The sequence below is a fragment of the Lissotriton helveticus genome (genome assembly GCF_964261635.1).
Source record: "Lissotriton helveticus chromosome 1_1 unlocalized genomic scaffold, aLisHel1.1 SUPER_1_unloc_38, whole genome shotgun sequence".
NCBI lineage: Eukaryota > Metazoa > Chordata > Amphibia > Caudata > Salamandridae > Lissotriton > Lissotriton helveticus.
The window spans coordinates 1979796-1998611 of NW_027611679.1; the positions used below are offsets into that span (position 1 = coordinate 1979796).

At 48.4% G+C, this 18816-nt stretch overlaps 1 protein-coding gene across 1 annotated transcript in view; it reads left to right on the top strand.

Moving 5' to 3' along the window:
• Positions 1-18816, top strand: part of LOC144805990 (uncharacterized) — a 121821-nt gene continuing 103005 nt past the window's right edge. The window contains exon 1 of the mRNA XM_078672451.1: positions 1-44. Within this exon, the coding sequence (XP_078528577.1) occupies positions 1-44 (44 nt within the window). The remainder of the gene's footprint in view (positions 45-18816) is intronic.

Below are 18816 nucleotides of genomic sequence, written 5' to 3' on the forward strand. Positions count from 1 at the left end.
ATGGCGCTGGAAGAGCGCCAAAGCCCTTCACAAGATGGCGCCCGGTAGGGAGATTTACAAAAAACCCTCACCAACCCCAGAACCGGACCCGCACAAGCGGCGGTGTGCATATACAATTAAAATGCGGATAAGGGGTGAGCCCCAGGAATACTGCCAATAAAAATAAAAAGATAGGAAAAAAAACGAACAAAATGAAAAAACGAGGATTTAAAATCACAATGCGCTCACCACGCTGCGCAAAGCTGTTAGAGCTGCCTATGCTTGCCCATTGTCTTTTTTTTTAAGGTTCTTACTTAGTGCTGCTTTATCTAATAATGTCTGATGGGTTTTCTTCAAGAGCCCTTTCTACTTCGGAAGAAGTTTTTCATCGACAGACCAATGAGATTTCTGATGAAAGACTGACAATCCGTCTAACTCTAAACCGGGCTGGTGGGTGGACGATTGGTATGGCTGGTATAACGCTTTGTTGCATTTTTGATAGAGTGCCCTGAATCCAGCCCGTCTTTCTTTAGTGATTTTTCTATTTTGAGTTGCATTTGAAGACTGTCCCGCTCATTTATAGTTTGACAGGTGGTCCACGGTCTGCCAGAGGAGCAGGCATAACAGCTTCCACTACCCCGTTAGACTACGATCCACCATATTTAGCGATCTCCACCAACCTGGCTATCCCTGTGTCTTCAGAGGAGCAACAGGAGGTCCTCTAAAACCACCTACAATTTGCTGAGTTGCTGCCATTTTTCACACAGTTGCCCAACAGACTTTTTTGTTTTAATCCTAAAGTTAGAGTTTTCTTTTTGTAAAAACAATAAATAATGTACTTGATACACTGAGAGCTTTCTACAAGGGAGTCTAGGTAATTTTTCCTAGATTTTTTCGGTTTGAGACTGACAGTCTTTTCATAGTGTTCCAGAAGAGAAACAAGTAGGTCAGAATTCCTACCATTAGTACGGCGGACGTCTGATATACGTACTCCAACGGCCCCAGGTATGTCGGTCATTGTTGTGAGGGTTCCTGAGGTTCTGACCTCTGTTCAAACTGATGGGTACAGTGATAGCTTCTTCTCTCCAACCTCCAAAATTCTCCAATTTATCTTTATATTATTATCTTTATCTGTTTAAATCAATTTGCTGATGGATTATACATGAGAACCACGTCAATGCTTTCTTCTCTTACTCATGCATTAGGGATCAGGAGTCTCTATGACTCTTAGCCTCTTTGCCTGCTTTAGTCCTTCTGGGATAACCTCTTCCACCAATGTATCCTTCAAGGATACCTGTTGTTTCATTAAAGAGCCTTATTTGAACAGTTTCTCCAGTTGAAAGGGGAGATTCTTCCTTAGAGACCTTGGTTGGAAGTTTGAAACATTGCGTCAGGTGTTGTGTAAAACCAGTGTGCCACCCTCCGAGGTTGTGCTATTGAATCAGATTATATGTAGAAGTAGTGTGCAGCCTTCTTCCGCTGCATAAAGACGTTTGTAAAACCATTGTGTCTCTGTACGCTTGCTGCCGACTGTGGCGTCATAGTGTCCAAGTTCTTCCTGGGGTCCTATTGGTTTTCCCCCAACTGCGGCATCATAGTATCCACCTTCTACCTGGGTTCTATGTTCCCTCTAAGCTGCGTGCCTGTGCGGCCACGCGCAATGTCATTTTCACCGCGCAGGGGCCTTAAGGGGCTTGCAAAACAAAGGAATCTCCTGCTGACAGGAGAAGCACTCTTGATGGCAGGCTAATGAAAGTAGACTAAGGGTGATATTTTTCTTTCTGACTCTCGATTTGAACAAGCTTTGAACAGGTGTAACTCGCCAGCCCCACTATCACCATTCTCAGAAGAAAAAATAGTAACAAAACTGTTTTTGAAACTTCGATAGCAGACACCAGATTTACACACCCTGCAATTATGAAAATAAGGAACTTGTTTGTGTGGGTACCACCATTTTTATATTAAAAGCACAAGCTGTTTTATTTACATGCTTGTATTTAAAAGCTGTTACTACTGCAAAAGCCCCGGCTTATAATAGTGAGATGTTCAACTTAATTTAATTCGGGAGGTAGAGAAATACCAAGCTGGAAAAAAATAAGCGTGGTTCAAAATGACTGCCATAAAATAATCTTCATCTCAGACATGCTGTTCTCCACCTTTAGGAGGGACATTTCCCTTCTTACATTGTTAAAGTAAATTGAATAAACCAACTTTGTTGAAAAATTTAAGATATTGCATGCTTCTTGTGTGCACTTTTGAAAGCTGATCTCCTACACACATATGTGATTTTTCCAAATTGCTATTAATAATTACAATTCCTATCCGGCAGGCATGCAGCAGTAGTTACTACCAGCACTTCGTAAACACCAATCACATAAACCGAATACTCAAAAGACAGTTAGCAATACCAGGATTTCTGAATGGGAGCAGAAGTAAATCTAAGCTGTTATTAAAAATAAGACCCCTAAGGAAAATAAAGTGACCAGAGTATGTGTACCACTGAGTTGGGTACTGTGCATTTGTAATACAGCGCCAAAAAACCCTTGGATGAGTGTGTTTTTCACAAATACATGTATGATTCCCTCTCTGGTACACATTTTCTCCCCACATTGACATACAAACTGATATGCCTTCAATCTGCATTCTGCCCATTCCTTCTTCCTGCTCATTTCTCTGCTTCTCCCACTTAACGGAGGATACCAGGCTTGATGCAGACAGCGCCACATTATATGTTAGGCCGTCTGGCCGTCTGGGTTGCAGAGCTAAGTTTGTCTAGGAATGGAATTCTGCACTGGACTAAAGTGTGGATGTGCCTAAGTCATGATGTAAGGGGGTACATTTCCAATTATATCAAAAGTCAAAAAATGAGAAGAGGATGGGCTAGCTTCAGCTTGAAAAAAATTCCGAGGGTTGCCAGAAAGAAGATCCTAGAAGAATGAGTCCTAAATTGCTTTACACCAAAACAATGATAGCCAAATCGGCAATACTACTCCAAGAAGCCACATTAGTAATTCAAAGCACCTATTTCTTTACAGTACAATTTTTTTTTATTTTTTTTTTAAAAGATAAGGAACACCAGTGTTAATAAAACGAGCAGGCAGTCCAGTTGATTGACTTATGTTTTACTGTTGTAAATCTTTCAGTCCAATTTGTAGTAAGGTGCCTAGACCACAAAGAGGAACAGAGGCTCACTGCCTAGCCCGCTCTCTTCGAATGAATTCAAGCAATCTTTCAAGCAGTGCATGAATTGTAATCACAAAGGCATTACAACTGTTGTGGGGAAATTCTTAAACTGCTGAGCTGGGAAGAAACTTTTTTCGTCGGTATAACAGTCTCTCTCAATAAATACTGTTTCAATCCACTTATTTTCCTGTCAACTGCTGTCTTCCCTGGTCACCAACTCTGAGCAGCGTTTTCTTCTTTGCACAACTGTGTCCCATAGTTACAGCTATCTCAGCTCTTGTTTCCTCTGTTTCACTGCTACTTTCCTGGCACTTTTTCTTCTGTTGCTGTCTCGTTTTCTTTGTGCAACAGTCTCTCTCAATTAAGGCTCTCTCATCTTCATTTCCCCTAACACTGCAGTCGACTGACAGTTTTACACCCACGGCAGGCTCTTCTCTTCTTTGAATCAGAAAAATAAGGGGAGGTAGAGGTATATGCTAGGTCCGCCCTCCTAATGCAATGGTAAACCTGAAAACCCGAGATACCGGGTGAAGAACCTAGCCAAAGGTGGAAGAGATTCTCACTCAATGTGAGTCAGAAAATCAGCAGGAAAGAAAACATTCTTTCTTGAGGCCCCTCGCTCACCAGGGTTTCCCCTTGGTGACATGCCTCATCATAGGGGCCATCCCAGTCCTCTATGAACTGAGGCGTGCTGCGACTTGCGGAAGTAAGTAGGAGCACTTTACTGAAGAATATGTATGGTGCAAAAGTGGAGTGGAGTGAACAGAGGCAAGTTAAAAATACCTAACTAGTGGGAGAAAATAATGTATTCTTGCTCCTAGTTGGTATGTCTAAAAACATGGTAAGATATTGGAAAAACCTAGCTATAATGGTTAGGAATCCCTAGTATACATCAACATGTTTCGAGCATTACCCAGAGCTCTTCGTCAGGACTACAGAGGGACCGGCCCTGTGTACGCCACTCCTAAATGACTTGACGTTCAGGTAATCAAAGGAAATGAAAAATGAAAGTGCGCTGCAACTAATAGGCATGCGTTAATACATACGATCAAGCATTGTCAAGTAGTATTTATAAGGTAGCAAAATTGTACCCCATGGTCTTGGGGGGATGAGGGTTCTCGTATTCCTAATTTTGGCGGGAGTTCTCCTCACTGTATGTCACCTAGTTGGTTCCCCTCCGGTCTGGAGGGGAACCAATTAGGTGATATACCTGAGATCCTATCTGTTTATTGCCGACTGCAGAGCCACCTTGGATCCTATCTATTATCTGCTGGCTGCTGTCACTATTGTAGCAAATATATTAAACTACCTAGCGTCTTCATGTAGTTCAAGTTCAAGTTAAGAAATTTGTATAGCGCACTACTCACCCATAGGGTCTCAAGGCGCTTGTGGGAGGGGGTGCATTATTTGTCGAATAGCCAGGTTTTAAGTTCCTTTCTGAAGGAAATGTGGTGGTTCTGTGTGAGGCGGAGGTGAGTGGGGAGAGAGTTCCAGGTCTTGGCCGCCAGGTAGGAGAAGGATCTTCCTCCCATGGTGGATCTGTGGATGCGCGGAACTGCGGCAAGCGCTTGGTTGGAGGATCTTAGTTGGCGGGTGGGTGTGTAGAAGGACAGTCGTGTGTTGAGGCATTCGGGTCCTAGTTTGTAGAGGGCCTTGTGAGCGTGGGTGAGGAGACGGAACGTTATTCTCTTGTTGACGGGAAGCCAGTGGAGGTCTTTCAGGTGGCCGGTAATGTGAGCTTGGCGAGGGATGTCCAATATGAGTCTGGCCGATGCATTTTGGATGCGTTGGAGTTTTTTCTGTAATTTGGCTGTGGTTCCGGCGTAGAGGGTGTTTCCCTAGTCCAGTCGGCTAGTGACCAGTGCGTGGGTGACCGTCTTTCTTTCGGTGGGGATCCAACGGAAGATTTTTTTGAGCATACGGAGTACGTTGAAGCAAGAGGATGAAACTGCGTTAACTTGTCTGGTCATCGAGAGGGAGGAGTCTAGGTTGAAGCCCAGGTTGCGTGCGTGGTCTGTGGGAATGGGTGCTGTGCCCAGGGCCGATGGCCACCAAGAGTCGTCCCAGGCAGAGGGTGAAGATCCTAAGATGAGAACTTCCGTTTTGTCTGAGTTAAGTTTTAGGCGGCTGTTTTTCATCCATTCGGCTACTTCTTTCATGCCTTCATGAAGATTGGTTTTGGCGGTGTTAGGGTCTTTGGTGAGGGAAAGGATCAGCTGGGTGTCGTCAGCATAGGAGATGATGTTGAGGTTGTGTTGTCACACGATGGATGCGAGGGGACTCATGTAAACGTTGAAGAGGGTGGGACTGAGTGATGATCCTTGTGGGACTCCGCAGATGACTTCGGTGGCCTCTGATTTGAATGGGGGGAGTCGGACTCTCTGGGTTCTCCCGGCGAGGAACGAGATGATCCAGTCCAAGGCTTTTCCTTGTATTCCGACGTTGCTGAGGCGTTGTATGAGGGTGCTATGACAGACTGTGTCGAAGGCGGCGGAGAGGTCGAGTAGGATGAGGGCAGCTGTTTCTCCGCTGTCCAGTAGCATTCGGATGTCATCTGTAGCTGCAATGAGGGCGGTTTCTGTGCTGTGTTTGGCTCGAAAGCCGGACTGTGAGGGGTCGAGGGAGTTGGTGGATTCAGGGAAGGCGGCGAGCTGGGTAATGACGGCTTTCTCAATGACTTTGGCAGGGAAAGGGAGGAGGGAAATGGGGCGGTAATTCTTAAGTTCAGATGGGTCAGCTGTGGGTTTCTTCAGGAGGGCAGTGAGTTCGGCGTGTTTCCAGCTTTCTGGGAAGGTAGCGGAGTTGAAGGAGTAGTTGATGACCTCACGGAGATGGGGTGCGATGATGGAGTCTGCTTTGTTGAAGATGTGGTGGGGACAGGGGTCGGTTGGCGAACCTGAATGGATGGAGTTCATTAGGCGGATGGTGTCTCCAGTGGTGATTGGGTTCCAGGCGTTAAGGTTGTTAGGGAGCGGTTCGGGTTTGGAGGTGGGAGAGGTGGGCTGTTCTTTCGAAATGTTCTTAAAGATGTTATGTATGTCGGCGATTTTGTTGTAGAAGAAAGAGGATAGAGAGTCGCAGAGGTCTTGGGAGGGAGTAATGTCGTTTGACGCTGCGGTGGGTTTGGTAAATTCTTTGACGATGTTGAATAGTTCCTTGCTGTTATGGGCGTTGTTGTTGAGTCGATCCTTGAATGCTGATTTCTTGGTGGATCGGATCAATTGGTGGTGTTTGCGGGTGGCTGCCTTGAGGGTGGTCAGGTTTGTATTTGTATTTGTATTTGGTATTTGTAGAGCGCAGCTGTCGCTCCGGAAGGAGCATCCTGGCGCTAACTGGAAAAAGAGTAAGAGGTCGAATGTAAGCAGGATTAGATGTCAGTTTTCAGTTGTCAGTGGTTGGGTTTTTTCTCCATGTTTTTTCGAGAGTACGGCATATTTTCTTGGAATTCTTAAGGTCATCGTTGAACCAGGGGGCCTTTTTTGCTACTTTGTTTGATCTGGTGGTTTTTTAGGGGTGCTAATTCGTCAGCGCTGTGAGTGATCCATTGTTTGAGTTTGGTGGCAGCTTCGTTTGGGTCCGATGAGAGGGCTGGAGGGTTTTGGTTGAGCGATGTGATGAGTTGGTCGGTGGTTATTTTGTTCCAGTTTCTTCGAGGGATAGGTTGTGGGGGGTTGTGAGTCTTGGTGGTTTTGTAGCTGAAGTGAACACAGCTGTGGTCCGTCCAATGGAGAGCTGTGGTAGGATTGAAGGAGATGTGTTTGCTGGAGGTGAAGATAGGGTCGAGCGTGTGTCCGGCTAAGTGTGTGGGGGTGTCAACAAGTTGTTTGAATCCGAGATTGGCCAGGTTGTCCAGAAGGGTGGTGGTGTTGCAGTCGTTTTTCTTTTCTAGGTGGAAATTGAAGTCTCCCAGTAGAATGTAGTTCTCGGAGGGGAGGGCATGTGGGCTGATGAAGTCAGTGATGTCTTCGCTGAATTGTTTACGGGTTCCTGGTGGTCTGTAGATGAGGGTGCCTCTAAGTGTGGTCCTGGGGTCGGTGTGGATCTGGAAGTGAAGGTGTTCGGCGGACGCGAGGTTATCGTCGGAGCTGGTCGTGATTCGGATGGTGTTCTTATGGACGATGGCGATGCCTCCTCCTGTTTGTTTGATGCGGTCCTTTCGGATGATCTTGTACGCGTCCGGGATGGCTATGGCGATGTCGGGAGCTGATGATGCGTTCATCCAGGTTTCTGTAAGGAAGGCGATGTCCGGTGACGCAGTGTTGAGTAGGTCCCAGAGTTATGTGGCGTGTTTGTGGATCGAGCGGGTGTTTAGCAGGATGCATTTTAGGTGGTTAGAGTCAGAGTTGTTTTTGGAGGTTGTGGATTTGGTGTGGGTCTTGATGCAGGCGAACTTGCAGGAGTGGCAGGCGAAGGGACCGTGGGTACGTCCTGGGGCAGCTTCGTAGCATTGTGGTGTGCGTCCGGGGTTAAGGGCTAAGAGGGTGGCGGTGGCATACGTTATGCGGGAGGAGTGCGGTTTGCGGGGAACAGGGGGTCTGGCGCTGGGTGCGGTCCAGGCGCGGACGGGCGTAGACGGGCTTACGCAAGGTCCATCTGTCATATATTGATAGGGGAGGGGCAAGGGAGGAGCAGCTGGGAGGCGGGTGCGTGCGTGGAGAGGGCGGGCTCCGAGGCAAAACAACAACACAAATGGCGGCACAAGTGAAACCGGAACCGGTTGGGGAATTTAAGTAAATAGCACTGTGGGCAGGGAGGCGCTAGCGAAATGGGGGGAAATGGGGCACAAATAAATTATACAATTTGGTAATGCGAGCGCTAGTCAGGGCAAAGCGGGCAAATGCTAGAGGTAGGGTGATATCGTCAGTCAATGCGAGCAGGCACAGTGAGATGTAATTAATTCATGGCAGCAGAGCAGCGCTATGATAACCAGGCAGCAGAGTAGTCAACAGAGCAGCACAGCGTTGGTCAGGAAGCAGCGTGGCACAGCTAAAATCACAAGCACCAGGGGCCTTGGGGGAGCGACCGCTTCTGACGAAGTCATGAGGTCATGTAAGGCTTACAGAATGGTGAACACACGTAGATTGACCATTGTATACACCACACTTTGATGATGGGAAACCTGTGGGGGAGTATCCCGTAATTTGACTATTAAAAATGGAAGAAGGATAAGTAAACCTCCTTTGCCGAAATATCAAATGTTATGATATGTTAACGTAGTCTTTATTGTGTTAACGACCTGGCCTGAGAATCCCGATCTCTCTCTGATAGGTCTATCAGCAAAATTGACCATAATTTTGCTTTCAGACAGCAATCCTATGGATGTTTCGGCTGGGCAGTGTTCTCCTGAAATTCGAATCTCAATTTCCAGCTCTACAAAACATTTTCAACACGAGTGGATTATCCTGCCTTTCCTGAGCGGCCAAATCTCTGTGTAGCTAGATGTCTTAAAGAGTAGGAAGCTTGAACATCAGGTATCAGAATGCCTGATTCTCAAATCCTTATTTACTTTAGGAAACTTCATTGTCCTTTGTCCTCTGCTACTCTTTCCAAATGGGTTACGTGGTCCATGAAACAATCTAGAATTTATAGAACCTGTTTCATGGGGTCATTCCGCTAGGCCTGCCATGGCTTCCTAAGCGTTTGTAATACCAGAACATTCTGAGAGCTGCTAATTGGTTTCAGTTTCCACTTTCAAAACTTTCCATTGCAAACCAATTGTTCACAGAATAGGAAGCTTGAACATCGGACTCAGAACGCTTGATCCTCAAATCCTTATTTACTTTAGAAAACTTTTATTGTCCTTTATCCTCTGCTACTCTTTCCAGATGGGTTAGTTGATCCATGTGTCATGTCTTTCAGGGTAGTCCAATTATGTATACACCATGTTACAGACATTATCCCATCCACATGACTATAGCGATTCTAAACAGGTGACCTTTTACCTAATAGCTCGTTCTTGTCTCTTCAACACCAGGATCTTAGTCTTCTGTCAGAATACCTGTACCTGACATGCATAAACATGTCCCTGACGTACATGTCCCCAGGCAAGGTAGATTTATTCTGTGTAAGGGTCACCACTTTTTTTTCATCCTTGGCCAACAGCCAGCCGTGCATGATTGCACTTTTTTTAGAAAAGCATTGGTGATTGTTTTCATAACACCCATGATTGTTTTACAAACCTATTGATTGTAGAAAAAAACCTGGAGTGAACACTTTATTATAAAAGACCCTCACTCCCCCCTACAAATCAGAGGAAAATTTCTTTCAAGCTGACATGGGATCCTGCATGATAAATCTACGACCCTCATCGGTCTGACAGCCCTTGCGAGACTTCATTCGCAACCATCAGGTGAGGGGGCGGATTCATCCCTAGAGATTTCTTGGCTATAGATACATTTAGAGATACGCATATACATAAACGCCTACACATCCAGGCTAGGCTAGGTACACTTTGGCAAACTACTTAAGGTGCACATTTTAGGAATATGCAAGTGCTACTATTTTTATCTGAAGTGCTTATGTTCATCTCATTAGCACTATGGTAGTAATCTATCTACGATTTACTGTATTGGTACTAGCAATCTCTTTCGTATGCTTCTGTCTCATGATTGTTGCAGCACATATGTGTTAAGCAAGGCCGACACTGGACCAATAAATTCTTATTGAAAAGCTGTAATCGCCATCCTGTGTATTTTCTGAGATAAAGCAAGCAAGAGTGTCTGGGCGTTGATGCATGTGCCATACTATTCCTTAGTCTAGAGCGCCCTCCAGTGCAAGTCGATGTAACGACATGCGCTGTGAAACCCACGATGTGACCATAGCGCGTTGTAATGGTTTCGTGGTATAGGATGTTTCCCATCTAAGGGTGCAGGGGTGCACATGAGAACCTGATTTAGATTTGAGTAGAGTTTGATCAAAATCTGTGGTTAAAGGAGAAAAGGTTGTCAGATTTTGCTTCTAAGATTGTTACTTTATAGGCTGAAATGAAATGAAATACAATCAGTTGTGAAGCGCACAGCTACCTCCAGAGAGGTGTCCTGGCAATGGGGGCTGTTGGTAAGATTAAGCTGGGCCAGGGAGCCTGACTCCGGACCACTGGGTTCATGGTTCAATCCCCGGCGGCAGGTTAGCCCAGCTGGGTGCTGGGCTAAATTGCTGCCAGGGATCGAACCGTCAACCCAGCGGTCCGGAGTCAGGCTCCCTGGCCGCTGCGCCACACCTCTTCCACTGAAATGGCCCGTCTGTAGAATTCTTTCTCTATGGGGTCTAGTTGATGCGCCATTTCCTATCTAGCCTTCGGCAGGTTTGTCCTTATATTCTATGTTTTCATTGAACCAAGGTTCTTAGGGCAAGGCTCTATGATTTGTATATACTTTAAGCGGGGCAAGACGGTTTACGGTTGGAGTCAATCCAAGGATTGTAATTACTGGTAGCTGTGATTAGATCTGCATTAGTTTGAGGATTTGATTTGACTAAAGATGTCTTTAACAAATGAGAGTCGCTCCTATGCTAAGGTCAGTGGTATATCCAAGATAGCGGTAGGATGGAATTAAGACTATTAGCTGAAAGTTTCAAATGAAACATGACAGCGAGTTGATACAAAATATAAGACGAATGGCCAGATGTACGACGCTTGCTTTTTCGACTCACAAATTGCATCACTTTGCGACTTGCAATTTGCAACTCGTAAAATGCAATGTACAACAGTGTCTCAGACTCCCAATAGGGTCGCAAATTGCATACCTCATTGATATTTATGAGGCGAGCGCGATTTGCGACCCCATTGGGATTGGCCGGCACTTCCAAGTATGGTGGCCCGCTGGGCTCAACAGACCTCCATGTCTGGGACTGCTTTTTAAATAAAGCCGTTTTTTTCAATACAGCCCGTTTTCCTTAAAAGAAAATGGAATGCATTTAAAAAAGAAAAAGCATTGGCGTAGCTAATAAGTATCGCCTTTGGGACCTTATAAGTGTTAAGCCATGCAACAGTGGATGTTGTTGCACCAAGGATATTGCTCTGGATAAATAAACAGAAAAAAGTTCCCAAAGGCAAGACCTATTGGCTATGCCAATGCTTGTTAGGTTACCCTGCAACAAGTGTCAAGTACACTACTACTAATAGACATACAGACACCCATGCAAACAGAACACACACTCAAAGACACATATACAGAGTGTACAGGGGCTACTTGCTCACACAGGAAGGCAGGTAATGCATGTATGGGTGAATGACCAATGAGTGCATAAATGCACAGGTGGATAAATGGATGCTTAAATGAATGTACAGTGGGACACACGGATGAATAGAAGAATGTATGGGTAGATGAAAGGATGAGTGTAAGTGGATGATTAGATCAACTGGGTGATGAATGGTAGGTGTGGGTATATGGTTAACCCCTTCCCCCAGACCTCCTTGTACTCACTTGCTATACAAGTATTCATGCACTCTCCCATTCAGCCATCAATGCATGGTCTACATGACTCATTCAACCATGCATCCACTCACCTCAGCACCCATGCACTCGCCCATCTATGCAATGACTCATACATTCATATGCACATGCAGTTATGCAGCCATTCATTACTCGTCTATCCTCTTACATGACTCATTCAACCATGCATGCACTCACCTAACCCCCCATGCACTCGCCCATCTATGCAATGACTCATTCATCCATGCATCCACTCACCTCACCCCCATGCACTCGCCCATCTATGCAATGACTCATTCATCCATGCATCCACTCACCTCACCCCACATGCACTCGCCCATCTATGCAACGACTCATTCAACCATGCATCCACTCACCTCAGCACCCATGCACTCGTCCCTCTATGCAATGACCATTCCAGCCATGCATCCACTCACCTCAGCACCCATGCACTCCCTCATCTATGAAATGACTCATTCAACCATGCATCCACTCACCTCACCACCCATGCACTCGCCCCTCTATGCAATGACTCATTCAGCCATGCATCCACTCACCTCAGCACCCATGCACTCGCCCATCCATGCAATGACTCATTCAACCATGCATCCACTCACCTCAGCACCCATGCACTCGCCCCTCTATGCAATGACTCATTCAACCATGCATCCACTCACCTCACCACCCATGCACTCGCCCATCTATGCAATGACTCATTCAACCATGCATGCACTCACCTCACCACCCATGCACTCGCCCATCTATGCAACGACTCATTCAACCATGCATCCACTCACCTCAGCACCCATGCACTCGCCCCTCTATGCAATGTCTCATTCAACCATGCATCCATTCACCTCAGCACCCATGCACTCGCCCCTCTATGCAATGACTCATTTAACCATGCATCCACTCACCTCAGCACCCATACACTCGCCCCTCTATGCAATGACTCATTCAACCATGCATCCACTCACCTCAGCACCCATGCACTCGCCCCTCTATGCAATGACTCATTCAACCATGCATGCACTCACCTCACCACCAATGCACTCGCCCATCTATGCAACGACTCATTCAACCATGCATCCACTCACCTCAGCACCCATGCACTTGCCCATCTATGCAACGACTCATTCAACCATGCATCCACTCACCTCAGCACCCATGCACTCGCCCATCCATGCAATGACTCATTCAACCATGCATGCACTCACCTCAGCACCCATGCACTCGCCCCTCTATGCAATGACTCATTCAACCATGCATGCACTCACCTCACCACCCATGCACTCGCCCATCTATGCAATGACTCATTCAACCATGCATGCACTCACCTCTCCACCCATGCACTCGCCCATCTATGCAACGACTCATTCAACCATGCATCCACTCACCTCAGCACCCATGCACTTGCCCATCTATGCAACGACTCATTCAACCATGCATCCATTCACCTCAGCACCCATGCACTCGCCCATCCATGCAATGACTCATTCATCCATGCATCCACTCACCTCACCCCACATGCACTCGCCCCTCTATGCAATGACTCATTCAGCCATGCATCCACTCACCTCAGCACCCATGCACTCGCCCCTCTATGCAATGACTCATTCAACCATGCATCCACTCACCTCAGCACCCATGCACTCACCCCTCTATGCAATGACTCATTCAGCCATGCATCCACTCACCTCAGCACCCATGCACTCGCCCCTCTATGCAATGACTCATTCAGCCATGCATCCACTCACCTCAGCACCCATGCACTCGCCCATCTATGCAATGACTCATTCAGCCATGCATCCACTCACCTCAGCACCCATGCACTCGCCCCTCTATGCAATGACTCATTCAGCCATGCATCCACTCACCTCAGCACCCATGCACTCGCCCCTCTATGCAAGAACTCATTCAGCCATGCATCCACTCACCTCAGCACCCATGCACTCGCCCCTCTATGCAACGACTCATTCAGCCATGCATCCACTCACCTCAGCACCCATGCACTCGCCCCTCTATGCAACGTCTCATTCAGACATGCTTCCACTCACCTCAGCACCCATGCACTCACCCCTCTGTGCAATGACTCATTCAACCATGCATCCACTCACCTCACCACCCATGCACTCGCCCCTCTGTGCAATGACTCATTCAACCATGCATCCACTCACCTCAGCACCCATGCACTCGTCCCTCTGTGCAATGACTCATTCAACCATGCATCCACTCACCTCAGCACCCATGCACTCGCCCCTCTATGCAATGACTCATTCAGCCATGCATCCACTCACCTCAGCACCCATGCACTCGCCCCTCTTTGCAATGACTCATTCAGCCATGCATGCACTCACCTCTCACCCCATGCACTCGCCCATCTATGCAACGACTCATTCAACCATGCATCCATTCACCTCAGCACCCATGCACTTACCCATCTATGCAATCACTCATTCATCCATGCATCCACTCACCTCAGCACCCATGCACTCGCCCCTCTATGCAATGACTCATTCATCCATGCATCCACTCACCTCAGCACCCATGCACTCGCCCCTCTATGCAATGACTCATTCAGCCATGCATCCACTCACCTCAGCACCCATGCACTCGCCCCTCTATGCAATAACTCATTCAGCCATGCATCCACTCACCTTAGCACCCATGCGCTCGCCCCTCTATGCAACGACTCATTCAGCCATGCATCCACTCACCTCAGCACCCATGCACTCGCCCCTCTATGCAATGTCTCATTCAGACATGCTTCCACTCACCTCAGCACCCATGCACTCGCCCATCTATGCAATGACTCATTCATCCATGCATCCACTCACCTCAGCACCCATGCACTCGCCCCTCTATGCAATGACTCATTCAGCCATGCATCCACTCACCTCAGCACCCATGCACTCGCCCCTCTATGCAATAACTCATTCAGCCATGCATCCACTCACCTCAGCACCCATGCGCTCGCCCCTCTATGCAACGACTCATTCAGCCATGCATCCACTCACCTCAGCACCCATGCACTCGCCCCTCTATGCAATAACTCATTCAGCCATGCATCCACTCACCTCAGCACCCATGCGCTCGCCCCTCTTTGCAACGACTCATTCAACCATGCATCCACTCACCTCAGCACCCATGCACTTGCCCATCTATGCAACGACTCATTCAACCATGCATCCACTCACCTCCGCACCCATGCACTCGCCCATCCATGCAATGACTCATTCAACCATGCATGCACTCACCTCAGCACCCATGCACTCGCCCCTCTATGCAATGACTCATTCAACCATGCATGCACTCACCTCACCCCACATGCACTCGCCCATCTATGCAACGACTCATTCAACCATGCATCCACTCACCTCAGCACCCATGCACTCGCCCCTCTATGCAATAACTCATTCAACCATGCATCCACTCACCTCAGCACCCATGCACTCACCCCTCTATGCAATGACTCATTCAGCCATGCATCCACTCACCTCAGCACCCATGCACTCGCCCATCTATGCAATGACTCATTCAGCCATGCATCCACTCACCTCAGCACCCATGCACTCGCCCCTCTATGCAATGACTCATTCAGCCATGCATCCACTCACCTCAGCACCCATGCACTCGCCCCTCTATGCAATAACTCATTCAACCATGCATCCACTCACCTCAGCACCCATGCACTCACCCCTCTATGCAATGACTCATTCAGCCATGCATCCACTCACCTCAGCACCCATGCACTCGCCCCTCTATGCAATGACTCATTCAGCCATGCATCCACTCACCTCAGCACCCATGCACTCGCCCCTCTATGCAATGACTCATTCAGTCATGCATCCACTCACCTCAGCACCCATGCACTCGCCCCTCTATGCAATGACTCATTCAGCCATGCATCCACTCACCTCAGCACCCATGCACTCGCCCCTCTATGCAACGACTCATTCAGCCATGCATCCACTCACCTCAGCACCCATGCACTCGCCCCTCTATGCAATGTCTCATATAACCATGCATCCATTCACCTCAGCACCCATGCACTCGCCCCTCTACGCAATGACTCATTCAACCATGCATCCACTCACCTCAGCACCCATGCACTCGCCCCTCTATGCAATGACTCATTCAACCATGCATCCACTCACCTCAGCACCCATGCACTCGCCCCTCTATGCAATGACTCATTCAACCATGCATGCACTCACCTCACCACCCATGCACTCGCCCATCTATGCAACGACTCATTCAACCATGCATCCACTCACCTCAGCACCCATGCACTTACCCATCTATGCAACGACTCATTCAACCATGCATCCACTCACCTCAGCACCCATGCACTCGCCCATCCATGCAATGACTCATTCAACCATGCATGCACTCACCTCAGCACCCATGCACTCGCCCCTCTATGGAATGACTCATTCAACCATGCATGCACTCACCTCACCACCCATGCACTCGCCCATCTATGCAATGACTCATTCAACCATGCATGCACTCACCTCACCACCCATGCACTCGCCCATCTATGCAATGACTCATTCATCCATGCATCCACTCACCTCACCCCACATGCACTCGCCCATCTATGCAACGACTCATTCAACCATGCATCCACTCACCTCAGCACCCATGCACTCGCCCCTCTATGCAATGACTCATTCAACCATGCATCCACTCACCTCAGCACCCATGCACTCACCCCTCTATGCAATGACTCATTCAGCCATGCATCCACTCACCTCAGCACCCATGCACTCGCCCCTCTACGCAATGACTCATTCAGCCATGCATCCACTCACCTCAGCACCCATGCACTCGCCCCTCTATGCAATGACTCATTCAGCCATGCATCCACTCACCTCAGCACCCATGCACTCGCCCCTCTATGCAATGACTCATTCAACCATGCATCCACTCACCTCAGCACCCATGCACTCGCCCCTCTATGCAATGACTCATTCAACCATGCATGCACTCACCTCACCACCCATGCACTCGCCCATCTATGCAACGACTCATTCAACCATGCATCCACTCACCTCAGCACCCATGCACTTACCCATCTATGCAACGACTCATTCAACCATGCATCCACTCACCTCAGCACCCATGCACTCGCCCATCCATGCAATGACTCATTCAACCATGCATGCACTCACCTCAGCACCCATGCACTCGCCCCTCTATGGAATGACTCATTCAACCATGCATGCACTCACCTCAGCACCCATGCACTCGCCCATCCATGCAATGACTCATTCAACCATGCATGCACTCACCTCACCACCCATGCACTCGCCCATCTATGCAATGACTCATTCATCCATGCATCCACTCACCTCACCCCACATGCACTCGCCCATCTATGCAACGACTCATTCAACCATGCATCCACTCACCTCAGCACCCATGCACTCGCCCCTCTATGCAATGACTCATTCAACCATGCATCCACTCACCTCAGCACCCATGCACTCACCCCTCTATGCAATGACTCATTCAGCCATGCATCCACTCACCTCAGCACCCATGCACTCGCCCCTCTACGCAATGACTCATTCAGCCATGCATCCACTCACCTCAGCACCCATGCACTCGCCCATCTATGCAATGACTCATTCAGCCATGCATCCACTCACCTCAGCACCCATGCACTCGCCCCTCTATGCAATGACTCATTCAACCATGCATGCACTCACCTCACCACCCATGCACTCGCCCATCTATGCAACGACTCATTCAACCATGCATCCACTCACCTCAGCACCCATGCACTTACCCATCAATGCAATGACTCATTCATCCATGCATCCACTCACCTCACCACCCATGCACTCACTCCTCTATGCAATGACTCATTCAACCATGCATCCATTCACCTCACCACCCATGCACTCACCCCTCTATGCAACGACTCATTCAACCATGCATCCACTCACCTCAGCACCCATGCACTCGCCCATCCATGCAATGACTCATTCAACCATGCATGCACTCACCTCAGCACCCATGCACTCGCCCCTCTATGGAATGACTCATTCAACCATGCATGCACTCACCTCACCACCCATGCACTCGCCCATCTATGCAATGACTCATTCAACCATGCATGCACTCACCTCACCACCCATGCACTCGCCCATCTATGCAATGACTCATTCATCCATGCATCCACTCACCTCACCCCACATGCACTCGCCCATCTATGCAACGACTCATTCAACCATGCATCCACTCACCTCAGCACCCATGCACTCGCCCCTCTATGCAATGACTCATTCAACCATGCATCCACTCACCTCAGCACCCATGCACTCACCCCTCTATGCAATGACTCATTCAGCCATGCATCCACTCACCTCAGCACCCATGCACTCGCCCCTCTACGCAATGACTCATTCAGCCATGCATCCACTCACCTCAGCACCCATGCACTCGCCCCTCTATGCAATGACTCATTCAGCCATGCATCCACTCACCTCAGCACCCATGCACTCGCCCCTCTATGCAATGACTCATTCAACCATGCATCCACTCACCTCAGCACCCATGCACTCGCCCCTCTATGCAATGACTCATTCAACCATGCATGCACTCACCTCACCACCCATGCACTCGCCCATCTATGCAACGACTCATTCAACCATGCATCCACTCACCTCAGCACCCATGCACTTACCCATCTATGCAATGACTCATTCAACCATGCATCCACTCACCTCAGCACCCATGCACTCGCCCATCCATGCAATGACTCATTCAACCATGCATGCACTCACCTCAGCACCCATGCACTCGCCCCTCTATGGAATGACTCATTCAACCATGCATGCACTCACCTCACCACCCATGCACTCGCCCATCTATGCAATGACTCATTCAACCATGCATGCACTCACCTCACCACCCATGCACTCGCCCCTCTATGCAATGACTCATTCATCCATGCATCCACTCACCTCACCCCACATGCACTCGCCCATCTATACAACGACTCATTCAACCATGCATCCACTCACCTCAGCACCCATGCACTCGCCCCTCTATGCAATGACTCATTCAACCATGCATCCACTCACCTCAGCACCCATGCACTCACCCCTCTATGCAATGACTCATTCAGCCATGCATCCACTCACCTCAGCACCCATGCACTCGCCCCTCTACGCAATGACTCATTCAGCCATGCATCCACTCACCTCAG